The sequence below is a fragment of the Lactuca serriola genome, chromosome 2 (assembly GCF_051521515.1).
Source record: "Lactuca serriola cultivar US96UC23 chromosome 2, Lser_US96UC23_V15, whole genome shotgun sequence".
Classification (NCBI taxonomy): Eukaryota; Viridiplantae; Streptophyta; class Magnoliopsida; order Asterales; family Asteraceae; genus Lactuca; species Lactuca serriola.
Window position 1 is genome coordinate 191,750,533 of NC_136409.1, and position 23,468 is coordinate 191,774,000.

At 37.9% G+C, this 23,468-nt stretch overlaps 2 protein-coding genes across 2 annotated transcripts; both read left to right on the forward strand.

The window, feature by feature from the left end:
* The first annotated feature begins 18,350 nt into the window (after positions 1-18,350).
* LOC145089891 (ubiquitin C-terminal hydrolase 12-like) lies at positions 18,351-19,624 on the forward strand. The gene is made up of 7 exons (XM_079028278.1): positions 18,351-18,455; positions 18,563-18,688; positions 18,743-18,865; positions 18,972-19,055; positions 19,157-19,245; positions 19,347-19,455; positions 19,547-19,624. The coding sequence occupies exons 1-7, from the start codon at positions 18,351-18,353 to the stop codon at positions 19,622-19,624; spliced, it is 714 nt and encodes a 237-aa protein (XP_078884404.1).
* An 8-nt stretch (positions 19,625-19,632) lies between these two features.
* On the forward strand, positions 19,633-22,162 carry LOC145087889 (ubiquitin C-terminal hydrolase 12-like). Its single transcript, XM_079025992.1, has 12 exons — positions 19,633-19,639; positions 19,741-19,842; positions 19,992-20,047; positions 20,117-20,297; positions 20,530-20,637; positions 20,767-20,838; positions 21,080-21,145; positions 21,239-21,301; positions 21,385-21,471; positions 21,558-21,680; positions 21,867-21,900; positions 21,988-22,162. Exons 4-11 carry the CDS (start codon positions 20,172-20,174, stop codon positions 21,888-21,890), a joined length of 669 nt encoding a protein of 222 aa, XP_078882118.1. The 5' UTR covers positions 19,633-19,639; positions 19,741-19,842; positions 19,992-20,047; positions 20,117-20,171; the 3' UTR covers positions 21,891-21,900; positions 21,988-22,162.
* The last annotated feature ends 1,306 nt before the right edge of the window (positions 22,163-23,468 follow it).

The window sequence follows — 23,468 nt, forward strand, 5'->3', positions numbered from 1 at the left end:
TGTAGGCATATTATATTTATATATTAATGATTCAAGTATTAGAGTGATATTCTATAATAAACTTGTGTTTCCAAGACTTTCTTTTTCCAATGAATGAGAGGATAAAAGTTACTCAATTAGGTGCCTGTTTGGGGACAAGGAAGGGAATTGATTGAACGATTGATTTTTTTTTTTTGGAAAAGGAATGCTACCTAGGTGTCGATGACAATCATTAAACATCAATATAAATGATGCGACGTTGCTTCGACCCCTTTTGAGCTCTTCCGGTGATTCGTGAATGAGTTATGCAAGATCACAAGAAAGAAAGGCCGTCAGCCGTTTCCCGGGAGGAGGCTCCTAGAAAGACACTCCGATGGTCAAGTCAGGTGAAGTTCTTTAGGGTTTTAGTATTGAGCTGGAAGAGAATTGCTTACCCGTTGGGCTCCTAAGCGTGCCCTTTTATACTCAGCGACCCTGCTTGTCCGTACAAGATAAGATCGCTTTTGGGGGACAAGGTTAAAGGCACTGATTGGAGGGTAATGCGCCTCTTTCTGTCAGAATACTGCTAATTGGTTCCGTCGGTAATGCCCTGAACATTTGCCTTGTCGCTTGACTGTATCTTTTGTCTTGGCGCCGAGAGCGTCTCTGGCGGGCGCGAACCTTTCACCGAGGCGCCCTGCTCTTAGGGGCGCTGACGGGCGCTGAACCCGCTTGGCTTAGCCCGGCCAGTGCGCCAGGTTCCTTGGCCGGGCGTGCTTCTTCCATGCTGGCTAAGGCACGTCATCAAGTCCCCTAGTCCGGTAGCCGTAGCGTTGTACTGCTAGCTACGACGTTCTGGGCTTAACTGTTCTATACGTGTTGTTTCCCTGTTTGTTCGCCGCTTCGACTTTAATGGTGACGTGACCGCTCATGATGGCCAGCGGTTACGTCATCGTGTCAGGTATTTTGAATATCCCACTCGTTCTGTTTTCTTATAAAAGTGCTTATCATACTTCCTTCTTTACACTTCCTTTCCTTTGCTATTCCTCTTTTTCCTCTCCATTTTCCTTTCTTCTTTCTCACGACGAGTCCTCCAGGTATTGTACCCTTTGCTACCGAGTACCAACATCTTGAGAGCACTTATGGTCTCTCTTCCTTGGATGGCGTGGAGTTTCCGTCGCCGGGCTCTTCTATCATGTCCCTTCCTCCCGGAAAAGTCGAGATTTACCAGAAAACCCTAGATGTTGGTCTTCGTCTCCCACTAACCGACTTTCAAGAGGAAGTTTTTCAAAAAGATGGTTGTAGCATTCAAATGTTGACTCTAAATGCTGTAAACAAGGTTGTAGCTTTCAAAATGATCTGCCGGGCTAACGGTTACCTTCCCAATTATTTCGTGTTCAAGTACTTTTTCAAGTTTTGTTGCACCGATGATAAATACACGTTTTCTGTCCGGCGAGGGGGACACACCCTTGTCCCTGATGGTCGAACGCCCAAAAATTGGCAAGACAAGTGGTTATGAGTGAACAAGGGTTTGGCTGGCAGTGGCTGCTACCTTGTTAATACTTTTGTCGATACTATTCTCAAGCTCTTTCCCCATAACCAGGGTGTGGCTGATTTCCTAAAGAATGTCCAGGTGTCTCCCGAGGATTATTTTGAAGCCCTTCTGTCTGGTGTGGGGATGAGCCCGTCTTGGAGGCGCCGTGGCAAAATGGCGGTTTTCTTCTGCATCGTCGACGGTATCTGTCCTTTACTCTCTCATGCTTGTTTATTGGTATTAGAGTTTTACTCTTTTTGGGGGCCTTCACATCATGACTCCCCTTCTTCTGCTTTAAACTTTCAGGCGTTGAGTCCCCCTTGTCCATGGATGAAGTTCTCCGAAAGCGCTACCGGGGTAAGTTGGAGTGTTGAGAAGCGGATCTGACCGATCGTCTTCCTCCGCCCCGACGGTTAGATCAGCTTGCTTTGACTGCCGCTATGCCAATTCCTCCGACGATGAGAGAAGATTCACCGTCTGCTGAGGCGGATCCTCTAGTGGTTCGCCTTATCTCAACCGTTATGCCTTTTGGTGGTGCTCATCCTACTTCCGTCGATGATGACGAGGATAGTAAGGATGATATCATTTTGGATGCTCGACGGTTGCAAGCTAAGCGGAAAGCCTTAATAGCCATGGGGTAGTCAGTCAATGGTGCACCCAATGTTGCCAAGCGTGTTCAGACTAGGCGTAGCTTTTTGCGTCTTTTGAGCTCTATTTCTGCGTCGCTGGCGGCCGTTGTTGTGAACCCTGATGATGACGTTCAACAATCTGAAGGGATCGGTGGGGCGTCTAAATAGCCCGTTGCTCTTGTTGAAATTGCTTCTTCTACTCCTGTCAATCCCTCTCCTCCAAAGGGCCCCCGTGATCTTGGGCAAGCTCCTGTTTCTCCAATCAAAGATTTTAACGAGGGCTCCTCAAGACCTCCTTTTATTCCCTCTTGGAATCTTCATAATGATTCCCATCTTTCTGTTCGTGCCAATGCTTTGGAATTTGCCCGACATACTTTTCCTCCTGCCGCCGTTGTTGATATGGAAGCTATGGGTAGCCCTGCCCTTTTTCACAATATGACTTATGCTACCGCGCAAGCCATGTTTTATCTTGTCGCGGGTGCGCAACGCATTCAGATGTTTGGTGAGGTGGAGGCTGCACATGCTGGTTGTGGAACTTGTGTGGCTGAATTGGAGCGTCGTGTTTCAGAGCTCAGTGGTGATCTCGAGCGTTCAGAGCAGAGGTATCAACTTCTTGTTTCTGAAAAGGATGCTATGGAGGAGGTCCGGTCCGGTTTGGAAGCAAAGGTTGATTCCCTCTCTCAGGTTAACGAAGGTTTGATGATCCAAATCGAGAGTCTGGAGCGTGATGCAGTTGATCGCGACCGGATGGTTACTGATCTTCAATCGAGTGTCAATGTTGCACAACGTGATCTGGATTGGTTGCTACGAGTGGGCCTTGTGCGAGTCGTTGATAAGCTGATTGAACATCTGGAGTTTACAAATGCTGTAAGTGTTATCTGTCACTCCGCCTTTGTTGTTATAGCGGATTCTGTTCGCAGTGCTCTGGTGAGTGCTGGTCAACAAGGTCTTATTAACGCCTCTTCTTCCAGCCCTGTCGTGAGTGTGAATGAGGCTCTTTTGGCGTTTTCTAGCATGGATCATGCTTCGTTGTTAGGGTTAGGAGATTTAGATATGCTGGGAATTCGTGATCTTTGTGCTTTTTCAGGTTCCGACTGTACTCCTAAAGTTATGGCAGATGATGATGATGAGGTTGGTCATGGTGATAATGTCGTTGCTGGTGGCGATGGTATTGTTGTTGAAGGTGCTGGTGGTGGTGAGGGAGTTAATGTTGGTTTGGACAGTAAGAGTAGTGAAGATGACCATGTTGTTATTGGTGAGCACGTTTGCGTCGACAAGGTTGTTGTTGAGAGTGGTGGCGATGTGGAAGAGTTTCCTGAGGGTTGCGGTGGCGAGAGAGCTGGTGTTGACAATGATTCCGTTAGCGGTGGTGGTAATGATGTGATTGAAGATGGCCAGGCTTCGTGTGCTTCCCCTACGGGGGCGTGAAAACTTTTTAATGCATTTCTATGTGTCTATCGTTATGTTTGATACTTGTTTCTTGGATTTCATCGTAGCACTGCTTTTATTTTGTTTTGTTGATGACGTTTTCTTGTATAACATTGAACCCTCTATGCCATGCTAGGCGCTTATTGTATTGTGTGTTGGCTATTAGATGTGGTGTATTAATTATCACGGAGCCATGCTCTTAAGCGTTTATCCACATGTTCTGATCATAAGGGTAGTTCGACGCGCTAAGCGTTGTACGTATGGATTGACCATGGACTTTAATACTCTACGTATTGGGAAATTTAATACACTAACTATTAGTTCTTAATGCCCTAAGCATTGTACGCTGATCGTGAAATTTAATACACTAAGTATTAATTCTTAATGCTCTGAGCATTGTATGCTGATCATGAAATTTAATACACTAAGTATTAGTTCTTAATGCGCTAAGCATCGTATTCTGACCATGAATTTTAATACACTAAGTATTAGTTCTTAATGCGCTAAGCATCGTATGCTGATCATGAATTTTAATACACTAAGTATTAGTTCTTAATGCACTAAGCATCGTACATGTTAGTCATAAAACTAAAAACTAAGTACACTGAGTACAAAGTTCAACATTTTGAATATTTAGACTTGGTATGGCAGGTACAAATTTTTCAGCACGTCGGGTGACAAAATCTTCTCTTTTTAATGCACTAAGCATTAGATCCTTAATCTTGAGTGTGGCACTTTGTGTTGGGCGTTTGAGATGTCATCCGACACTCATCCGACGGGATTTCCAAGTTTTACTCTTCTAATACGAAGGTTCTCTTTTTAGAAGTAAAATTTCCTCAAGTTCCTTGCGTTCCACGTTCTTGGTATCTGCCTTCCCTCCATCGTTTCCAGGGTGTACGCCCCATTTTGGTTTGCTTCGATAACCCTATATGGGCCTTCCCATACGGGACCCAGCTTGCCCTGTAGCTGGGCCCGACTTGCCTCGTTCTTTCTTAGCACGTATTCTCCAATCCTGAATGCTTTCTCTCTGACCCTCTAGTTGTAATACTTTTCTACCACATGTTTATATGCGGCCTGGCGAATGCTTGACTTTTCTCGTCTTTCTTCGAGGATATCCAGGTTCAACCTTAGGTCCTGAGAGTTAGCATCTTCGTCGGTGTGGATTGTCCTCAGCGTGCCTATCGTTATCTCTGTTGGAAGCATCGCCTCTGCTCCATATGTTAGGTTAAATGCGGTTTCCCGTGTGCTTGTATGTGGAGTGGTCCTGTATGACCATAATATTGCCGGTATCTCTTCGGCCCAATTTCCTTTGGCTTTTCCTAACCGCTTCTTCATCCCATTCACAATGGTTCGGTTAGATACTTCTGTCTGTCCGTTTGCTTGTGGATGTGCTACCGATGTGAATCGCTGACTGATCCCCTTGTTGGCACACCACTCCCTAAACGGGTTTTCAGCAAATTGTAGCCCATTGTCACTTACCAGCGTCTTAAGTGTGCAAAACCTAGTCATGATGTTTTTTTACAGACAAATTTAATCATCTGCCTTCCCGATATGCATGCCAATGGTTCCGCTTCGATCCATTTCGTGAAATAATCTACCGCAATGACCATATATTTTAGTCTTCCTGGTGCCTCTGGGAATGGTCCCACAATGTCTATCCCCCATTGATAAAATGGATAGGGATTGGATACGCTAGATAGGGATGCCGACGGGTTTTCTTGAACCGGGGAAAATGCTTGGCATTCTCCACACCTTTTTGTCAGCTCTGTTGCATCCTGGTACGCGGTGGGCTAATAGATCCCCATCCGGAGCACCTTTCCTATTAAAGCGCGCGCACCCTGGTATGAGAGGCGCTTGGCCTGCATGCGCCTCTCATAGTGCTTCTTTTCCTCTGGCTGCATCCACACACCTTAGCCACGGGGTCGCGAATTGTAACGCCCGTAGATTTGGGCTAGTCAATTTAGAGACAATAAGCGTCAAAAATGACTTTTTGATAGAAGAGTGTTTAGAATAAATAATCTTAACGAAGTTGTAGTATATGTCACAAAGTTACCGTACATATAAAGAACGCTGAAATCCGAGTTATAACGGAGAAGTTATGACCAGTCGAAGTTTTGTGACAGAACCGGTACGAAACTGCGTGACGTAAATAGTGAATTTACGATAGAGTGATATTTAGCCTTAGTGATCTAAACAAAAGTCATAGAATACGTTAAACCGAGAGAGTGCATAAAAAGAACGTCTAAATCTGACTTCGTATGAGGAAGTTATGATTTTTCGAAGTTTCGACTTAGTGGTATGCAGCCCAAAGTTCGAATATGAGATCGAGTGGTTTCTAGCCGAAACAATCTAAACGAGATTCAAAGATCTCGTCGATAGAAGTCCAACGGTAAAAAGACAAACGAAAACGGAGTTTTCCTGTCCCGACTTACTAAAAATAATATAATAAAATTTAAAGTCAAAATTAGCCGATGGAGTCTAAACGAGAGTTATAGAGCATAATCTCACATTCAGGTGGATATCAAGAACGTCGAAAACGGAGCTCGTATGCGAAATATATGAATTTCTGAAGTTCGAGGCACTCACACCGAGGGGGGAACGCCTCGCGTTCGGAGCCCAGAGCCTATCCCGTCGCATGTCAAGTCCGAAGTTTGTAAGCCATGACGCACGATGGAACGCGCTGCGTTCGTCCAAGGAACACGCTGCGTTCGGAGGCCAGCCTCACCCTATAAATAGAATGCGAGGCCAGCCGAAGTTGTTTGCTAATTTCTTTCCTTTCACCCCCTTAAACTTTCTTTTACTTGGCAAGTTATACCCCCGAAGCCCCGGTATCATCTCGACCCTCGAAGCAAGTCCCGACGCTCCGAAGATCCTGAGAAAAAGAGTTTTCGAGCCAAAACTCTGTCCGCGAGAAGCCCGATTTTGGAGAAAACATCCCGGTTTCATCGGAAACGATTGTTTTAAGAGACGAGGTGCTGTCCGATAATCGTCTTATCAAGTGAGTGTGTAGTTACTTTCTTCTATCGCATAGATATGAAGTATTTGCTATGAAATATATGCTATGTGTTTATACATTGTTTGTTAATTTAGATGGTTGTTGAATGAATGTTTTATACAGGTTTTTAAATGATTTAAACTATATTTGTAATTTATATCTACAAGTATGTTGGGTAGAACATGGGTAAATGAAATAGTTGGTGTGTGATGAAAGATGAGTTTGAGGATGAGACGAAAGATGATATAAATCATCATGTGAGGGTGACAGGTGAAAAATGAGTGAAACCTTTACCCAAACGATGGCCCCCGTCATTCAGCAGAGTAGGGATGACAATCACAGACTATTCTAGACAGTCATGTGAAACACTAGCAAACTCACAACTTGTAGGTGTTGTGGACTTGATGTTCACCGGTGTACTCTAAAAACCCTGGTAACTATAGTTTAGTGCCTTATAATAAAACGATGGTAGCTATGGATTTAGTATAGTGCAGATGAACCTTGGTAGCTATGGATTTAATATAGTGTAGATGAACCTTGGTAGCTATGGATTTAGTAATGTATAGATGAACCTTGATAGCTATGGATTTAGTGTTTATTATAGGAACCTCGGGTAGCAATGAACTTTGTGTCAATTCCTTAGGTCAATCCTTAGGAACGAATGAAGGAAGGATAGTCGATTCTTAGGGTAAAACCTTAAGAAATAAAGAAGATAACGAGGATGGGTAATTAGGTTGATTGTTTGATGATTGAAAATAATAATTATATTATTGTGGGTTGAAAACCGTATATGCTCACCAGACTCCCAAGCCTGACCCACTTAGTTTTTTTTGCATTACAGGTAATGGCACAAGAGTATATGTTGGTGGATTTGACGAGAGATTTTGGATTATAGACCAGTAGTTATAAATAACTGTTGTAAGGTCTATTTTATACTGTTTATGCTTTTGGTCTGTAACGGAACATGACATCCCGAGATTTTGTTATTTAATGAAAATACATTTCTTTAAAGAAATGCTTTGATAAATTCTTATCATATTTTGTTTTGTGAACAAATTCCGCAACTCTTTTAATCAAAGGATTACTCTGATTTTATAAACAAAGCATAAACAAATCGGTATTTTCTGACCGTGAAAATGAGGATGTCACATGAACCCCATCAAATACAACTCCCCGTTGATTAATGCATATGAGGGCACCTTTATGCGTATCTTTTTGGCTTCATCATGACTATCAGGTAGGACGCCTTGTTGTAAGTATTCGACCAGCGGGGTCATCCATGTGGGTCCAGCTGTTGCGAGAGTGCTTACCTGCCGTTCCTCTATGCTTCTTTCTCTAAGTACCTCGACCAAAACTTTCTTTGACAGGTGATCAAAGCATGTTGATGCTAACTTGCTTTGGGCATCCACCCTTCTGTTCTCGCTCCTTGGGATTTGCTTGATCGTGAACTCTTTGAAAGACTTAGTAAGCTGCTGCACTATTTTAACGTATCTCTCCATTCTTTTGTTCGTTGTCTCAAAGCTTTCGTTGATCTGATTGGCGGCTAGTCTTGAGTCTGTCAGCGCCACTACAACCTCCACTCCCATCTGCTTAGCCAGGCACAGGTCAACAAGCAAGACTCGTATTCCGCCTCGTTGTTTAAGGTATGAAAATCGAAGCGGAGGGCGTACGTAACTTCTTCTCCTTCTAGGCTGATTAATATTAGTCTGGCTCCTGAACCCTCCTTGCTGGATGCCCCATCGGTGTATAATGTACACCTTTGGTTGTTTTCCGGTATTTCTTTTACTACCATGATTCCTTCTTTGGTTACGTCTCCTCCATCGGGGATTTCGAGCAGAAAATCGGCTAACACTTGGCCCTTTATGCTCGTCCTTGGGCGATAACTAATGCCATGTTCGCCTAACTCGATTGCCCACTTTGCGAGTCGGCCTGATGTCTCCGGTTTGAGCAATATTTGCTTGATCGGGCAGTTCGTTAGGACTTTGATTTGGTGAGCCTGAAAATATCGTCTCAACCGTCGCGCGACGTATATGAGCGCTAGCACCAGCTTCTCCAAGGTGGGGTAGTTGAGTTCGGGGCCCTGTAGCGCTTGACTAACAAAGTATACTGGCTTTTGCTCTCCCCTCCTTTCCACAACTAACACGGAGGATATGACCTCGTTTGAAGTCGAGAGGTATACCTGCAACATCTCGCCTGGAATGGGGCTAGCCAATGTGGGCAAATGATGAAAAAAGTTTGATATTTGAACTATTTTTATCAAAAAAGACTCCATGTCTCCAAATATGGCATAATATGTTGTTTCCCTTTATGATTTCCCAAGAAAAATAATGGTTATCTCTAATAAATTATGAAAAATATGTAACAAATTTATATTCTTCTTGTGTTTTTTTATAAGCGAATCAAATAATTAATATCTTCCCTACATAAACAACAAAAATGAATGGATATGCCAACGATCATGATATAAGATATTTTCTAGAAAGAGGTCCCATTTTTTAGAATGTTAACATGTTTCTCAAGGTGAAAATTATGAGTTTGTAGAAGTAAAATCATGCTATATGCTACTACTCGTGAACGATTTTGTAATAGCCCGGATTCCCAGGTATTATTCATTTATTTATTTTGGTAATTTGTGAGGTGACTCGGTGAGTTGGAGCCTAGACTTGCCGAGTATGATCGCGGATTTGGACGCGGGTTCGCGTCCGGACTCGGCGAGTCCAAGAGTGGACTCGGCGAGTCCACGCTGTTTAATGAAACCCTAATTTCTCGGGTTTGAGGCATATTTAAAGGGCCTTATGGCCGTCGTTTGCGCTCATTAGTCCCCAGAGTGAAACCCTAGAGCATTTGAGCGATTTTAGTGAGGGAAGGAGCCATTATTGATCTTGGAGTTGTTGTCTAGCAAGGAAAGAGGAGATCTAGCCAAGAGGAAGCAAGAGAGGGGTGGATTCTTGAAGAACTAAGGTCCAGGACATCACAACTGAGGTACAATCTCGAATCATTCTCTGTTATTGTGATGTTCATGTAGATTTAGGGCTTTTGAACCCATTCGCGGCTAGATCTAGTGTCCTCATGGTCCCTTAGCGAGTTAGGGTCCTGGATCAGGACCCATGGAGGTCTAGAGCACCTCTTTACCAAAGCTTTATATGCATTCATGGAGGTTTTGGCTTGGGATCAATGTATTTGAGGCTAAAACACCATTCATGAGCTATTCAATGCTTGATGAGCATCAAGACTGGGACTTTACATGGTCAATAAGCTTAAGGAGACTGGATTTATGAGTTAGTGAAGTGGATCTGACCTCAGAAGGTCGTTTGGGGTTGTGCATGGAATGCACTCGCCGAGTCCATTCCCCAGACTCGGCGAGTTGGTGCGGGTTGTCAACGATTTTGAACCAGGGGTTGAGTAACCGATTCGGGTGAGTGACTCGGTGAGTCGGAAGAGATTCAGAGGGATCGGGTTCCCGTAGGAACTCGGCGAGTCCACGCCAAACTCGGCGAGTTGGGTTGACCGTTGACTAGTGTTGACTGGTTTGACTTCGTGGTATTAGTCAGCCAGAGTCAAGTAGTATTAAGTAGAAATACGCTTGTGTTGTAGGAGGATGATAGCTCGGGAGATCGAGCACTAGTGGTTACGAGATTTACGAGTTACCGAGACACGCGAGGTGAGTCTCTCACTATACATTACCTTGAGTGGTATTTCGAGTTGACCGGAGGGTCTTATGTGCTATGAGATTATGTGTTGTCTTAGAGATTTTGTGTTATGTGTTATTTGTATGCTGTATGGTTATTTTGACCGGGCCGGAGGGCCCAATAAGCTGTGACTGGACCGGAGGGTCCGACGAGCTGCGGGACTGGAGGGTCCCGCCGAGACATCTAGACCATAGGGTCGGTTTTAGCCTTGAGTGGCGTATTTGTGGTATGTGGTATTTTGGGAACTCACTAAGCATTTATGCTTACAGTTGTTGTGTTTGATGTCTCAGGTACCAGCGAGGACCGTGGGAAGGCGACGGCTTGACACGTACACACACCGATGAAGTTTATTTTGTGTAGAGATCTTGGGATTTGTCTTGAAAACAATATTGATTATGGATTTGAAATTGTGATGTGATACATTATGTGATTTTGAAAACGAAAAATTATTTTGAAAATTTACGGTGTTACAGATTTATTGTCCCGTTATTCTGACATAAGGAGACCGAGTTGTTATCATTGTCGATTCATTGGTAATACCATAAAAGTCATTTTATTATGTATTCCTTACATTTGTTGGGAAATTTACAAAAGAAGTCCCTAAGCATGAATTTCTTTTATATAAATAGTCCATATAACTTAGAAGAGATGCTTTATAGAAATAATTTTTATTAAATGATCCCTAAATAATTATAGAAATGGTCCCCATGGCAGAATATTGTTGCAGAATTGGTCCTTGTGTAATACAATTTTATTAAAAATGTCCTTATATAGAAAAATTACAAAAATGATCCCTAAACAATTACGTTAATGGTCCATATGGAAGAAAATTGGAACATAAGCGGTCCCTATGTGATATATATATATATATATATATATATATATATATATATATATATAGAGAGAGAGAGAGAGAGAGAGAGAGAGAGAGATGTTGTAAGCATACTCTAGATTAGTCAAGAGTAGTAAGAAAGCCTAGATGCTTCATAAGAGTGGTGTATTTAGCTTATAAATAGGGATGTAGCACATTTTAAAGAGAATGAATTTTTAAGAAATAAAAGAGTTATAACTATGGTGGAAGATCTTATGCAATTCCAGAAGGAAACTACGGTAAAATAATTGAGGGGGAGACCAAACCACTCCTGATCCACAACCAAAATATGATCTGACCTGACCTCAACTTCAAAGCGAAACCCAATAGAAAGATGGGATCCTACAAGAGAACAAAAGGAGATCAGGTGTTACATATATGATGGTGCTCACTTGATTCAAGATGTCCCCAAAAGAAGATGTTTTGTGCGATGGTGTTGCAAGAAGCAAATGATGAAACATAAATGAGCTTTATGCGTCTTCTACACTCTTTGTCTAAGGATGAGATGAAAGAACCTGGAGACAATGAGACTAAAGGAGGAAGAATCATATTTATTGAAGCTATGATGAATGTAAGTCACACGAAGGAACTAGTAGAGTCGGGTGTGCTACATACGATTCAATATAGCACTCTAGAGTGTTCTAGAGTATGTTAGAAGAACAAGAAACATCCTAGATTTACCTAGGATGCAACAAAACAATCTAGAACATTCTGGAATATATATATATATATATATATATATATATATATATATATATATATATATATATATATATATAATTTATAAGCATACTCTAGAATAATCAAGAGACGCCTAAAAGCTTCTTAAGAGCAACTGTATTGAGCCTATAAATAGGGGCGTAACTTATTTTTACACACCATCTAGAGTTGCCTTGTATATTTGAGAGTTAGAAGTAATATACATACTTGTTTCTTTATCTAAACCTTCTATCTTTAGTATCTTGCTCACTTACATAACTAGTACATCCAAAGGAGCAAAGTTAGCCTGAAATATATGTAAGTACACTAATATGAATAATGTACTGACTAGTCGAAGAAGTCAACCAGTGAAACGAGGAAGAAGATGAAGTACAATGCATTTCCTATTGTATTGAACACCCAACATAAGTCATTTCATATCTATACAACCACACCGAAGTGTTAAAATATATTATAGATGAAACATGTAGAAGAACTTATTGTTGCACGCTCAACATAAAAGTCTCACACCTCGATGTATTTCACTATTGATACAATCTTATATAACTGCTCGATGTGGGGAAGGCTACATCGATAATGGTGATCGGATGGGGGGTCGACCAAACCCTATGCAGTTATCTTTCACGTTGGTATAACAGTGATATAACGATATATATATATATATATATATATATATATATATATATATATATATATATATATATATTTACTATATGGAAATTAGAAAGTATAGATAGAGTTTTTTTTGGATAGTCCTAAAAACTTAAGTCAAAATCATAAATGGTGGTGGTCCTAGAAACTTGGAATTAGGTCAAAAGTGGTATACGTTAAAGTAAGAAAGGGCATTGATTAGATTATTAGGCTAAAAGAACAGATTTCCACTAATTATTGGCCCAAAATCAATTTTTTCATCAAATGAAATAGCCTAGAATCAATTAGCATAATTACATTTTTAGCACCGCTATATCGGAATCAAGATAGTAGGAAATAGTAGCGCAATTAGCGTCGTCGCGATTATAGACCGCTAAACTTCAAACCTATTATGTTGAGGTCCACTATTCTCTATAGCATTGCTACACCACCACTATAACGCACAATCGAGTGCACAGTTCATAGAAACATATACATACACATTCTCTCCAATAAAGGGATTGAAAGAGGATCGGACGTGATTGATTTGTGGGACCGAATTTGCTGCTCTTTGCACGCTAGGTTAGCACCCTTCTTCAATTTTTTTTCTTAATTATGCTTAATTTTTTCTTTATTAGAGCATTGCACTTTATAAAATTGTAAAGTACAATGTTGTAATAGTATGTCACACCCCATAAACAACTTGCATTTCATTCTCTTCCTTTTTAGGTTAATAAGCATGGTCGATAATTTCAAGGAAAAAGGTATGGAATCTCGGATGCTATACACAATCTCAAATGGGTCTAACTAGTTCACCAAATGAAGTTACAAAGTCTACCCCACGAAACCACACATAAATTACGTTCGATATAGCCAAGTAATCCATACAGGAGGACATATTGAACTCGACCAAAGGGATATGAGACGGTACCGAGAGATAGATGAAATTTTACGTAAATACAATTGTACAACACAAACTTTAGGTCAACTCTTGTCTAACTTGCTGCACTTGGTGCATTCCCCACCAACTTGGGGAAAAAGTAAATCTATCACAATTTCACGCAGAAGGTAAAGAACGAAAACGATAGTGACAGGATCATTACTGTGGCTGTAGAAATGGTGCGTTTTATGAAAAATGAAATGCATAAAGTGAAATATAGACATAAATCTATCCTGGTGGAGGAAGGTGGGGTTTCAAGAGCAAAGGTTTGGTAGATACCATTTTGGAACGCATACATGATACAACCATTGATATTGTTGTAGTATGGAGGAAGAAGACCACACACAATGCATATGATTATTACATTGAATACCCAACACATGAGAGTTCTTCTCTGTGCAAATGCAGTCGCAATAAAATATATGATGATTTGAAAGATATTTACAAGTACATGCTAACTCTTGATATTGTCAAAGAAGAAGGGAGATTTATTTTGGATGCTAAGTTGTTGATTAAGGAGTACAATTTTAGAGATCAAATCATAGGAGACGCCTCCATATCCTATCTTATTGAATACGAGGATGAGAAGGAGGAAGGGGGGAGGGTAAAATTGACATGCTATTTGCGAAAAATATACATGTGGTTCTACCACATAATCAAAGAGTCGGGGTGTAAAAAGGAATTATTGAGAAAACATGGACAAAAATATATTTTTGCATGCGTAAAAGCAAAGTGTCACACATAAAAGGATTTTAGTGTCATATACTCGCTTGATGTAGGGTGGGGGAACCAAGATCACAATGATCGGACTAGAGGACATGCACGCTACAATTCTTCCATTTATGATGTTTCAAGGCGGATGCATGAATTTTGGTGTTTGCAAGCTCAAAATTCAGTTGGAAAGATTTTAATACAATGCCTTATGTACCAAATTTGGGCCACATGCCCTGCTATGGTGTGGATGAAGATGAGTCGATCCCAATGTTTTTATGTTGTGGTTGTTTTCCAAGAGTAGGTTAGATTTCAAAAGAAACTCTTTTGTTTTTCTTTTGTTTTATTTGCTTCTTAATTGTGGACATGAAAAGTGAAGTATAACATGATGTCACTGAAGTTCATGTAATCACTTTAAAACATCTAAACCCTCATGATGAAAACAACTTCAGTCTAAATCTTAGATGATTTTGGACGATTGTAGTTGTATATGTCCATCTTAATGGGATGAATCCCAACATGATGATTAGACATACATAAAAATAAGAGTTCAACTATGCATATTTTACAAGACAGAATTCAGAACCGAAAGATATTCACACCTCTCCTTTACTTAAACTTGGAAACCTCTTAAAGTAGGATCATGACTTTTGTAAATGAATTTGAGAAAAACATTTGGAGATTTTGATAACCCATTTCAATAAGAACATAAAATAAATTAAGCAAAATTGTGGAAAATGAAATAAAGTCATATTAGAGTGGATTTAATTTGCATAAAAATAATAAACTCATAAGGTGATTCATTGGAATTACCAGGATGATTGATCAATCCATTTTTTAAATGTGACTCATATGGGATGAGAGATAACTCTTTCAACTCAACACTATAGAAAGCAACCAAATATAGACGAAGAAAAAAAATAATGGTTTGCAAATATCTATAATTATAATTTAACCTGACCTAACTCAAAACAATATGCCCTAAGGTAGTGTGTCTTTAGGACTTAATGAACTTAACGTGGATAACATTTAATATATTCAAATATATGTAGGTATTAATGGATTCATAGAAACTTAAATGGAAAAGTGGGGAGAAAAGGGTCCATGGGTTCAGATGTGTATTTTTTCACAATTGCCCTGATCTATTTAAACACACTTCTAGTAAAATGTGATTTCTCTCAGACATATAAAATTCATATTTTCTCTCTATTGTCCATCCATGTTCTTCCTCCCCAAAATTTGTGATCTTTTCGATATATATTTCATGTTAGTTTTTTACTTTATCTTACCAAAAACTATCTATTCTGATCTTCTTCCGTCTTCTGCTATTGCGTCTCCAAAAGCAGTCAATCTCACATTCTTTCTCTCGTCAAACATGTATGATTATTGACATTGTTATGATGGATTGATTTCTATTGATTTGATGCTTCCTTGATATCAACAATCTCCATAATAGTCCCGTAAATTTATGAGTGTAAGACTTTTTTTAATTGGAGATTATATTTCTATTTCAATCATTTTGATTTTCAATATACTAGGCTAAATAGAACAATGGACCCTACTGATGTTGGAAACAACTCTACACAAATTACAAAATCTCATTAAGGGGGTGTTTGGCTAAACTTATTTAAGGAGCTTATTAGCTTATTAGTGGTTCCACGCTACTATAACCTAAAAGATTGTTTGACTAAAAATAACTTATTGAGGTGGGAAAGCTCTAAAACAGGGATTGATAGTTTGTTGGAAGATCGTAATATAAAAATAATAATATGAGAAAAGGACACGTTTTTTTTTTTATTAAAGCTATTAATTATATACATATACTAGGCGACATGCGATTGTATAGGCCGAGTGTAGTTTCACAACTATGTAAGAAGGAGCCGTTTCTCATTTATTCCAAAAAATAGAAACAATCATTGTTTAGATTTAATTTTCACTATAGTATATGCATATTGAAAAGTGAAAATATTTATTTACATAATTTTTTATTGTATATAAAAGCAAACAAACATCACAGAGTTCAAACCTCAAATTATATAGTTTAGTTAATACATCTACACCAACATATTTAATTCAACACTCTTATAAGTCTGTTTAGAGAAATTGGACTTGATTCTTTCCATAACGTATCCATAAGATTAACATCATACAAGTATACCAGCTCATGATTGCTCTGACCAACAACCTTTAATTCATTTACAGCATCAGCATCAGAAGAAAAAAGAAACCGCTCCCTTCACGAATAAAAGATCAGGTGGCATTTGACATCAAACACAATCATAGGAAAACATGATAACACTAACACATCAAAAGATTTTAGATAAGAAAAACATTTGAAAGTACAATGCTATAATTAGACAGAATTTACGTAGTATAATGCATTAATAACAAAATATTTAGCTTCATAACCATGAGAAGGAAATCAACCAAAAGGATAAATTTCTCTTCACCAAACCACGGGTGAATAAGTAACTTGAGGAGAATCATGAGGTTCCACGTTTCTTCCTATTAAATCAATAAGAAAGGGTGGTGAAATATGGTATCACAAACTTACCTTTGAAACCTAATATAACAAGTCAAAATGGCTAATTTGAAAAAATGATTGAAGCTTTTTTTTCGTTTGATTGAAAAAAAAAATACCTAATGTTTTGCTACTAAAAAAGAATCACTTATGATCAACGACGTGTCAGAAAAATACGAATGAGTTACATACATAATACAAAAGAAAAAAAAAATACACAAAGTAGTTAATGGTACCATTTCAAAACACTCCTTGCAGTTCCATTCATATTGTCATTTTTACGTCTTGCATTCATAAAATACAAAAATTAGGTTAATATTCAAGCACAAAGGATGATTGGATTTAAGAGTTGATAAAACTTGAACCGGATCATAAGCGATAATAACATTAAATTACTTTATAGCATCGTTAGAAGGAGAAATCTTATATCTATCATGCAAACCAGAGTAACATACACAATTCTAGTGTAAGCATTGTCAAATTCTAGATGATAAGATTTAGAGGTGTGTCGTTCCTTTTTTACTAAGCCGTTTGATCTTGGGTTTTATATCAGTTTTTAAAAAAAATTGGGATTTACTCAATTTTACCAACTCAATTTCTTTCCGATTTGAGGTTATGAACGTATTTGTGATGAATATATCATTATTACTTGTTTCAACAACCAATCCGGTAGAGAATTTTCATCTTTACTTGCTACAGGCCATTCTCTTCAACCTGATCTCAGTCTCATGATGGTTAGGATTATATGTCAACTGCAACAGAAGGTTACTCATTAATTATTATTATTTTTTTTTGATAAATATATAAAACCCATATGGCCATATCTAATCAAGGTATGGAACAACAAGACCCATTCAGTACAATACTTGGACTTTAGATGAGTCGCATTCTTAATGGAGAATTAAGGGATGAAACGAATTACAGATTTATAATTGAAGGTTGGGGTCGAGTACAAAACTTTAAGGAGACATAATAGTATTGTTAAAAGAGGCATTCCAAATCCATCATGAGAGTGGCAATCAACCATTCAAGATTTAACCTTTCTAATACAATTTGTGGGTTTAATATATGAAGCATTATCTAGAGTTAAAACTTAAAAGAATGCGAACTACATCAGGTAAGTTGGAGGTGAAACAAATAAAGAAGTTAAGAATGTGATAGACTTGTTGATCACTTTATAATTTATGCGATTATAAGGTTACAAATAAAATCAAATACATGAACATATCCCGTTTTATACTCCTATATATGAATAGAAATGTACTCAAGAATAATGGCATGAAGTAGTAGAAAATATGGCTAGCATGAAATCACCTGAATCAACTAAGCACAATAGAAATACACAAGTAACAAGGCAGGGGTAAAATCGAGAAAAGCAAAAACGCAGCAGCTGAGTAAGAAGCAAACAATAGCAGCCAAGTTAAACAAATAAGAATGCAGAAACAAGTATTTACCTGTGACTGTGGCAGGGACGAAGATTGACGTGTGAACGGCTTGAGGACTGTGCAGAATGTTGTGCGTGATGTGTTTTCTGGCGTAGATCATCCGTTTATATAGTAATAGGAAGGGTAATTGTGTAAACTTCAAAAAACGGGGATTGGGGAAAATCATCTTTTCCTCCCGATTCCTTCGGCTTCCCTTCGGGAACGAGTTGTTAGGGTTATGAGTCGGGTATTTTTGGATCGGTTAGTGGAGGTGAGGAAGATATTCTTGATAGCCGAGATATGGCAGATTTAGATGGGGGCGTAGGTGCTGGTTCATCTAATATGGCGAAAAAACAGAAAATTGTTGAAGAAGCGGATGAAAAGGCACATGACACTACTATCAAAGTTAGGTGGTAGAGATATCAGCTCAATTCCCGAGCTTTCATGAAATCCATCAGTACTAAATTAATAATAATCATCAATAATATTGACATGCATCTATCTATATATAGGTTGCGGTTGCTCGTGATGCAGACCTGTTTGAACAGATAGGGAAGGATATATATCTTGATCTTGTCGACCATGACAAAGTTTGGAGCCTTTGTCTAGAGAAGCAAATGCCATTTAACAGAGTGAAGGTATTTATTTTCTTAAATGTGTTGTTATGGACTTATTGGGTTGCCTGCATGCAGGAGGAGGTTGCTAGAGAATTTGGTGTGCCTGTTGAATGTCAACGGTTCTGGACATGGGCAAAGAGACAGAACCACACATACCGTCCCTACAGGCCTTTAACACGCCTGGAAGAAACACAATCGGTATGCATTTCTTGCTCATTTTGATTACATGTACCTTTGCTATGAAAAGTATGTCTCCAACTATTCTTAAGTTTTTGTATCCAATGGCAACAACGTGAAAATGCAGATTGGGCAATTGAGGACAGTATATAATAAGTATGGCAATGCTGAAGCCGAATTGAATTTGTTCCTGGAGTCAGTGATTGGCCCGGTAATAGTTAGTGTCTTGCTCCCTTTTATCTCACTGGTGCTTCATGCTTGCCCTTGATCTTTTTGTTCAGTAGTTGTAAAATAGTCATGTCTCGTTTTCAGGATTTGCAACCTATTCCACCACCCAGCATAAGTGAAGAAGATATACTTGTTTTCTTCAAGCTTTATGATCCTGTGAAGTTACAACTCCGGTACTTTCTTATAACTTGTATTAATTTGTTCTTTTTTAATCTTTAAAATGGGTCTGGGTCGGATCGTTGTGTGTTAAGATTATGTATTGTTTTTGTTCCAGATATGTTGGTAGCCTTTATGTGAGGAGCTCTCAAAAACCAACTGAAATTGTATCAAAATTAAATGAGAAAGTTGGAATTAGTCCAGATGAAGAAATTGAACTGTATGAGGTTGGTATAATCTAACAACTGAATGCTCTTGCCTGTTTGGTAGTCGTGAGTTGGTGTTTATACTTAATTTATGCATGTATGATTTGATCAGGAAATTAAATTTGAGCGGCATCATGAACTAGAGTTTGATCCATGTGTGATGTGTGCACGTCTTGACATTAAAACCTAATTTGGATGTAGCCAGGTATTATTATAAGTCGTCTCATCAAAAAGTTGGTTACGACCTAATTACCTTATAGGAGTATTAAATGTGAACAAAGTCTTTGTTTCTTTATACAACAACAGATTAAGGACGGAGACATAATTTGCTTTCAGAAAGTATTTGAGGCTGGTGATCATAAATATCCTAACATTCCTTCATTTCTGGAACATGTCTATTATAGCCAGGTCTGTTAATTAATTATAAGCCGTGAGTTGAATTAAGGTATCCGCTTTAATTTAATTTCATGCATATATATATATATATATATATATATATATATATATATATATATATATATATATATATATATATTCCCTTCCTTTTGCAATTGCAGGTGGTTCATTTTCGATCTAAGGGGAAGCCTGAGGAGGATGCTTTCACTCTTGAATTGTGAGTTTGACTTTCTTCTTAGTTGCTGTGTCTGTTTCTGTTACTGATCGATGAGGTTTGAATGAATAGGTCAAAGCTGCATACATACGATGATGTGGCTGACAGAGTTGCCAAGAGACTTGATATGGCTGATCCATTGAAAATCAGGTTTAGTCCTCACAACGTGAATTTGAATCGCCCAGACTGCGATTTCCCCATTGAATATCCGTTTGAAGGAATTTTGGTAGACATGCTAGGCACCTCTAATGAGGTTTGTTTCTATATATATATATATATATATATATATATATATATATATATATATATATATATATATATATATATATATATATATATATATATATATCTGTCTGTCTCACTTTGTTAAATTTCTCATATCATATGTCACTTTCACCAACAGAGTTTGGTTTGATGAAAAATACATACTTAATCTCTCTCTTATATATATATATATATATATATATATATTATGTGGGTAACAGGGTTATGATATTTTGTATTACGAAGTATTAGATGTCCCTCTGCTAGATTTACAATGTCAGAAAACTTTAAAGGTTGCATATTACCATGCAACCACAGCCAAGGAAGAGGTCTGTATGTTAAAAGTTAAACTCATATATATATATATATATATATATATATATATATATATATATATATATATATATATATATATATATATAATTTTGCCTTGGGTTCTGAATTTTGTTGTGTTGCAGCCTGTAATTCACAGTATTTCGTTGCATGAGCAGAGCACTGTGGAAGACGTTCTCAATGAAATAAAAAAAAAGGTATCTCAACCTGCATTTACATTCATTAATCTGAAACCACATTTCAAGCTCCTTGCATTACTATTCTGAAGAAAAAAAAAATCTGTATGTTCTGGTTCAAATACGTGGTATCAGCATTAGGGGATCTGTTGATGAAAATTAATCATATACATCTAGCCATGTGCTGTGTGTTACCTACCTGTCATATAGACGCTGTGTACTTTTTATTATTATTGTAAATGTAAATTGCATGTTTAAGCAGGTGAATGTATCTCCTCCAGATGCTGAACTTAGATTGCTTCTGTTATACCGCCATAGGATTTACAAGGTATTGTTTCTGATATCTTTTTTTTTTTTTTTTTCCAGTTAATTTCTAGAGTGTTCCATTCAATTAATTTGTTGTGTTGATGATTTCTCACAGGTCTTCAGACTGTGGGAGAGAATTGTTTTTATAGATGATACCTGGGTATTACGTGCAGAGAAAGTGAGTTTTTATTTTCTACATGAGTGTTGTAATTTAGAATTAGTAAATTGATTTATTTACTTGTGTTTTGTTACCTTAATTAGATTCCAGAAGAAGAGAAGGACCTGAAACCTGGGTATCGGCGTATTCATGTATACCATTTCATCAAAGAGGCTCAACAGAAGTGGGGGGTACATATATAATCTCAAGTTTAATTTTTGCTCAACTGTTAATTTATTTATTTATTTATTTATTATGGTTCATCTTTGATTTGCAGCTGCAACAGGTGAAAAACTTTGGGGAGCCTTTCTTTATGATAATTCATGAAGATGAAACTTTAGTTGCTATTAAACCCCGCATTCAGTGCAAGTTAGCAGTACCTGATGACGAATTTTCCAATGTATGTAGGACTTTTTCTCTTTTAAGTTCGTTTATTTTATATATATATATATATATATATATATATATATATATATATATATATATATATATATAATAGAACTCATAATCACATCTTAATTACTTTAGCCTATATAACTTTTTTTTTTTTTTTTTTTTTTTTTTTTTTTTTTTTTGTCTCTATCAGTGGAGGTTTGCATATTCTCTCTAGATGTTATCAGGTTTGTCATTCATTCATACTTGTTCGTTTCTCATACTAAGATTATATATGTTTACATACATATTTTAATCTGCTTCTTAATTTGTAGAGAACAACATATGATGATTGGGAGGCGCCGTTTCTTGGGTTGGAACACCCTGAATAGTCTTTTCCTTTTCTTTGTTGGATGTAAAACGCAAAAGTTAAACATTTTTGTACTTGGATCTAAATCAGAATCTAATTAATAGGGTTCCCTAGCTGGTTTCCCTTTGCTTTTGCCAAAATTAACCAAATGACACCCAAGTTATAAAAAATGACAAAAAAGAAAAAAGACTTTTTACCTAAATGACCAATGGACACTGAATACAATTAGTTTAGTTACCTATGTTAGGAAAAGAAAACACTGATATAACTAACCTATGGAAAGCAGTAGCCCACTTTAATGTAATAATAACATCAACGCTTCCATAACTTGGATTACTAAAAACAGAAACATACATTGGATTAATGCTCATGATTCATGACTGAAGAAATCTATCCCAAGTGACCAGTAAATAAAGATGATGATAGTTCATAATTCCATACCCTATAGCAAAATCGAGTTTTGACCATGAAAATGAACAAAGTCCGATTGATTAAAAATCATGATGGTGATCAGCAAGTTGATGCAGAGGCTAAACTGGGCTACTGATTCTACTGGATAACTATCAACCAACTAGAGAAAGAACGACCCATTTAAGTTTCTTTCTATTGTCTCTTTTTTCTAAAATAATCAGCGATAAATACAAGAGCAGCTTAAATGATACCAACAACAATCATGTACATCAAGAACTATCTCAACTGAAACCACAACATATTCAAATCCTTTAAAATGTGATCGCTCTTCAACAGTAGCAACATTGTTTGACAAACACGGTTCTAAGCTAGAAAAACTAATTAAAAAGTTGAATTCCTAAAGAAACTAGGCTAACCTCCTTGGAGTTTAATAAGACGCTGTGTCTTCCCAGGAAGATCATCATCATCATCATCAGAAAGATGGATCGTCTTCTTCAACCTTCATTATTTCTTTACCCATATCGACCTTCATTATCCCCTTCCCCATATCAACCTTCATTATCCCTTTCCCCTTCCGATCGATTTCAACACCGCCATTCGAGCTTTGGTTGACAATTTTCTCTTCGGAAGCACCGGAGGTGTCGTCATCGGCCGTTGGCTTTCGCTTGGAAGGCAATACATGTGGTTCAGGTTCGTCATTTCTGTTGAGCTCTGCCATGGCTTTTTTCCAAAACCGTCGGGCCTCGACCCCCCTTTTTCTTTTATCTAGGGATTTTATTATTATTATTATTATTATTATTATTATTATTATTACTATTTTATTTTTTTGTGTGTGAGTGTGTTAATATATTGGTCAATCTACCAAAAGTTACAAATTAATTTCTGGGTAAATTAAATTATTTGTCCATGGTGTACATGTAAAACGTATGTTTAGTATTTATTTTTAGCAAATTAATTTGGTTCATTTCTGGTTTGGTTTAAATTTATAGGGATGAGCAAAACCGAATCAGAAAACCGAAAAACCAACAAAATCGA